Source organism: Penaeus monodon, chromosome 2 (assembly GCF_015228065.2).
Source record: "Penaeus monodon isolate SGIC_2016 chromosome 2, NSTDA_Pmon_1, whole genome shotgun sequence".
Taxonomy (NCBI): Eukaryota; Metazoa; Arthropoda; class Malacostraca; order Decapoda; family Penaeidae; genus Penaeus; species Penaeus monodon.
In genome coordinates, this window is record NC_051387.1 from 60,490,605 (window position 1) to 60,496,208 (window position 5,604).

The following is a 5,604-nucleotide window of genomic DNA, read 5'->3' on the forward strand; positions in this document are numbered from 1 at the left end:
GAGAGACGAAAAGAGGGGAAGAGAGAGAGAGGAGAGGGAGGGAGGGAAGAAGGAGGAGACAGAGAGAGAAAGAAAAGGAAAGAGAGAGAGGGAAGGAGAATGAGAGAGGGGAAGAGAGAGGGATGGAGAACGTAGGAGGGGGAAGAAGATAGAGAGAGAAGAGAAAGGGCGGAGAGTTAGAAAGAGAGAGGAGGAAGGGGGGGAGAAAGGAAAAGAGAGGGAAGGAGAAAGGGAGAGTGGGAACAAGAAAGAGAAAGACAAGGGAAGAGAAATAGAGAGAGAGAGGAAAGAGAGAGAGAGAGAGAGAGAGAGAGAGAGAGAGAGAGAGAGAGAGAGAGAAAGAGAAAGAGAGAGAGAGAGAGAGAGAGAGACAGAGAAATGAAATACTAGAAAGAAAATAAAACGACCAAAAAAATCACACACCACAGAGAGAAAAACGAAAACAAACCAAAAAGGGAGAGAAAATGAGATAAGAAAACAGCCACACAAGAAAACTAGAAAAAAAGACAGAACAAAAATAAATACGACATCCTTCTTTAGCAAACTTTGGGCCCCCCTTTTTTTCCCCCCTAGATTTAATGATTTGCCCACAATGAAAACCCGGACAGAAGGTCATCAGTCGACCCTTTGAAAAGGTCTCGCGTGACCTCTTCCCCCATCCCCCCCCCCTTTATTCCCCGCACAATCAGCTGACCTCGTCCGGGGATCCATGTTGTTCTATTAGGGTCATTAGTCTTGACGGCGCGTTTGTTTGTTTGTTTGTGTTTGATTTTTTTTTCTTCTTTTTTTTTTTTTTTTGCGTGTGCTCGCGCAAGTCTTTCTTTTTTGTTTGTGTTTGTTCCATTATTCATTCGTGTTCCTGCTTGCGTGTGTTTGTGCACGTGTTTCCTGTGTCCTGCGTGTGTGTGTTTGTGTGTGTGCTTAGGAGGAGGGAAAAAGAGAATGCATGTGTGTGCGTTTCTGTGCGTACCTTGATCGCTTTGGCTTCTCTTCCTAAAATCATCGAAATGGAAACTTTACTTATGAATATTATATAATACCAAAGTCTTCTAGCAATTCCTCATCACAATTGCCTTTTAATTTTTCTCTCTTTCTGTGCAATTTGATAAGGTAAACACTTATTAAACTTTATTTATTACTATTATATTTTTTTTACTTATTTGTTTATCTATTCTTATCTCTCTTTCTATTCAATTTTATACAGGAAGTGGTTAACATGTCACTCTTTTTTCTTTTTCTTCTTTTACTTTATTGATTTATCCATCTATATTATTACTTATTCTTTTTTCTACTTCTTTTTACTATCTTGTGTGTGTGTAATATATATATATATATATATATATATATATATAGATATATATATATATATATTTTTATATATTTTATATATTTTTTTTTTTTTTTTTTTTTTTTTTTTTTTTTTTTTTTTTCTCAGAGATAATATTCGCGAGTGGGTACGAAATGCTACAATTTTGTTGTCTGTGTTGAATCTTTTTTCGGGTCTGCGTACTGCAATGGGGATATACGGGGCTTGGAATGGGAATTCTCACTGATTCTTTTAAGGAAATGAGGAGAAAATGGAGGGCGTGGAGGGGGGAGGGGGGAGGGAAGGAGGAGGGAGGTGGGTGAAAGGGAGGAGTGAGGGAGGAGAAAAGAGGGTGAGGGAAAAGAGGGAGGAGGAAAGAGGGCGAGGGAGGGAGGGAGAAAGAGGGGGGAGGGAGGAGGGAGGGAGGAGGAAAGAGGGGTGATGGGGGGGGGGGTCTTCCCTTGCATGTGGCTCCCGGTCGAAGACGGTTAGCACGCACATAGGCTGGTGCACATGTGTGGATATCTACACGTATGTCCCTTCATTCACGTAAGTCGATTCACGTAATATACACGTGCAAGGAGAGAGAGGGGAGAGAGGAGAGAGACGATGAGGAGAGAGAGAGGAGGAGGGGAGAGAGGAGGAGGGGAGAGGGGGGAGAGGGGAAAGAGAGAAGATAGAGTGAAAGGGAGGGAGGGGAGAAGAGGAGAGGGGGGGCCGGGAAGGAGAAGGGGAAGAGAGAGGAGGGAGAGGGGGAATAAAAGATGAAATTAAGAGAGAAGAGAGGGGGGAAAGATAGGGAAAAGATAAAAATGAATGGAAGAGAGGGGTAGAAAGAAAGGGGTTTGAACTAACTAGGAATAATATAAAATATAATATATATATTATAATATATATATTATATATATATAATATATATAATTATTATAAAATGATGAAAAAATGCAAACAAAGTAGGGGGAGAAAAATATCCAAGCCCACTCTTACCCTCTCCCCCCTCCCTCGATCACATCCGAACCCTCCTCATTCTTCCTCGAACCCCTTCCCTCCTCTCCCCCCTCTCCCTCCTCCTTCTCCCACGTTCTCTCCCTCCCCCTCCCTCCTCCTTCCTCTTACCCATCCCCCTTTCTATAACCCTAATCCTCCTCACTCATCCCTCCCCTTCTCAGCCCTCCCCACCACCCTTCCCCTCCTCCTCCACTCTCCCTCACCCATCCCCTTCCCCCTACCAACTCCTCCCAACCCCATCCTCTTCCCTTCTCAACCCCCCCCACCAAATTCCTCAACCTATCCCAAATCTTCTTTTCTCATTTCTTCCCCCTTTCTTTACATTTTCAATACACCTTCCACCCCCTCCTTTCCCTGCACCCTCCCAACTCATCTCTTCCCCTTCCTTCCCCACCTCTCCTCACCATCCCTCCCCCTTTCCACCTCTCCCCCCTCCACCCTTCCCCCCTCCACCCTCCCACTCCATCCCTCCCCCCTTCTCCACCCTCCTCAACCATCCACCCCCTTCTCCACCTCTCCTCAACTCCAAAAAACTTTCCTTCCCTTCTCCACCCTCCTCACTCCAACCCCCCCTTTCCCTCCCCCCTCATCCACACTCCCTTGCCTTCCTTCCCTCCCTCCCCAACCCACCCAAACCCCGGCAGCACTAAACCCCCAACCGCCAGCCTGATGAGATAGGCTCGCACGGGCTTCGTCGACACCTGGCACTCGTACAGCCCAGAGTCCCTTATCGTGGGGTGTCTTATCTGCAGCGTCCACTCGTTCGTGCCTTCGCGGTGGAGGGCGGAGAAGCGCTGGTCGCTCGTGTAGGTGAAGGACCCGACCGTCAGGATGTGCGTGTCGCGGTGGCGGATCCACGAGACCTGTAGGAGGGAGAGAGAGAGAGACATTGGGTTGGATCAGATTGGATTAGAGGGTGATTTGGGCGTGGGTGGGGGGAGGGGGGAGGGGGGAGGGTGATTAGGGACATGAGCGATTGGAGAGATGTGTGTCGCGGTGCCGGATCTACGAGACCTGTGAGATAGATAGGTAGAGTGAGATAGAGATAGATAGATAGAGAGAGAGAGAGAGAGAGAGAGAGAGAGAGAAAGCGAAAGAGAGAGAGAAAGAAAGAAGAGAGAGACAGACAGACAGACAGACAGACAAAGAGAGAGAGAAAGAATTAGGTTAGATTAGGTTAGAGGGTGATTAACAACATGAGCATTTTAGCCAGGAGTGATTAGGTGGATCCGCAAGACCTTTGAGAGAAAGAGAGAAAGAGATTGGGTTGATTTAGAGAGTTGGAGGGGGACTGGGGATATAAGTGTCTATATTAGGGGCTGATTGGGTGGAGGAGCGTCGCTGTGCTCGACCTGCGATACCTGTGGGAGAACTGGGTTGGATTTGGTCTCGCGGTGTTTTATTAATCAGGGAGAGAATGAGGTGAATAGAGTGAAAATGGGTGACTGGAAAGAAAGAGAAAAAAAAACTTGTTAGTGAGTGATTGGGAGAAGAATACCTTATCTTATGAATGATTAGCAACTAGAAAGCGATCCACGAAAACTATGAGAAGAAATTAGAGCATTTTTTTTATCATTATCATATTCTAATCAATGCTTTTTTCTCACTTAATTTTTTCCTACTCTAATAACTATTCTTATTATATTCTAATCACAATTCTCTCAAGCACTTATCATTCACTCGGGTTCTCGAAGATCGCTTCCAGTCTCTCTCAAATGTGTCCAATCATATAATATAATTAATATCTGATTTACATAATATGACTGCATTATGTAAGATTATAATTCAGGGTCATGTCTTTCCATTAAATTTTCTCAGACCAAAATACGTTCATTAAACACATAAATTCAAACACGAGATAGAGTGCATTAACGCAAACTAATCGATGCTTAAGGTTGTATAATCTTAGTTTGAACAAAAAAAAAAAAGTTTGATAATTTAGTCTATATCTACTGATTCAATAAAAAAAAGTAATTTAATAAACATTCAGTAATAGTAAAATAATAGTTTAATAAACATTTAAGACTTTTTCAAGGCATATGATCTGAAGAAAAACTTATGGAGACGCACAAATTTAAGTGATGTCTTGGTTCAGGAATAAATCAATATCATTAGAAATATACATATATTATATATATTATATATTTTAATAATATTAATATTATCATATATTATATATAAAAGTATATATAATAATATATATATATATATATATATATATATTGAAAGAGATTAGAATAATTTGATATTGATAAGAAAAGAGAGAGATTTGGGAAATTATTAGTGTCTCGAAAGAACAGCCATTAGGATGAGGAATGAATAGGAGAGACAATAAAATAATAATGATGATGATAATACTAATAATAATAATAATAATAATAATAATAATAATAATAATAATAATAATAAAAATAATAATAATAATAATAATAGTAAAAATAATAATAATAGTAATCATAATCATAATGATGACAATGAGACAAAAGCTAAATTTTAACCGATAGGATATTTACATAAACCCCAGTCAGAAGAAAATGATTAAATCAATAATGATAAAAATAATTTCCCCCGCAGGAGTGCTTGCAACAGGAAAAAAGAGAGACAGTGATTTTTTCAGAGAAAAATAAAAGTCTAACGTTTATTTCCATATCTTATAAGAGGGTTTTTGGTAGTCATGGATGAATGAGCTGAAAGACTGATAGACACGGAGATAGATAGATAGTTGAAAAATCTATCTATCTATCTACACACACACACACACACACACACACACACACACACACACACACACACACACACACACACACATAAAATATATAATAATATATAATATATATATATATATATATGTGTTTTTGTGTGGTGGTGGTGTGTGTGTGTGTGTGCCTGTGTGTGTGTGTGGTGTGTGGTGTGTGTGTGTGTGTGTGTATGTATGCATGATATTTTAATAATATATATATATATATATATATATATATATATATATATATATATATCCCTCTCTTTCTCTACATATAGATAGATAAATAGATTGAGAGATAGACAGACTGACTGAAAAACAGATAAATGAATAGATGGATAGATAGATAGATAGATAGATAAATAAATAGATGAATAGTTAGAGGGATACATACAGTCTTACAGACAGAGACAGAGGCAAAGTCACGAAGAGACAGAGAAAGAGAGAAGGAAACAGAGAGAGAGAGAGAAAGGGAGGGAGACAGAGAGAGAAAGAGAGAGGGAGAGGAGACGGAGAGGAGGAAGGGGGAGAGAGAAAGGAAAGAGAAAGA

At 40.5% G+C, this 5,604-nt stretch overlaps 1 protein-coding gene across 1 annotated transcript in view; it reads right to left on the reverse strand.

The window, feature by feature from the left end:
* LOC119584361 (zwei Ig domain protein zig-8-like) overlaps nt 1-5,604 on the reverse strand; it is a 138,802-nt gene that overhangs the window by 25,966 nt on the left and 107,232 nt on the right. Inside the window, exon 4 of the mRNA XM_037932935.1 lies at nt 2,967-3,177. Coding sequence (XP_037788863.1) covers nt 2,967-3,177 — 211 coding nt within the window. The remainder of the gene's footprint in view (nt 1-2,966; nt 3,178-5,604) is intronic.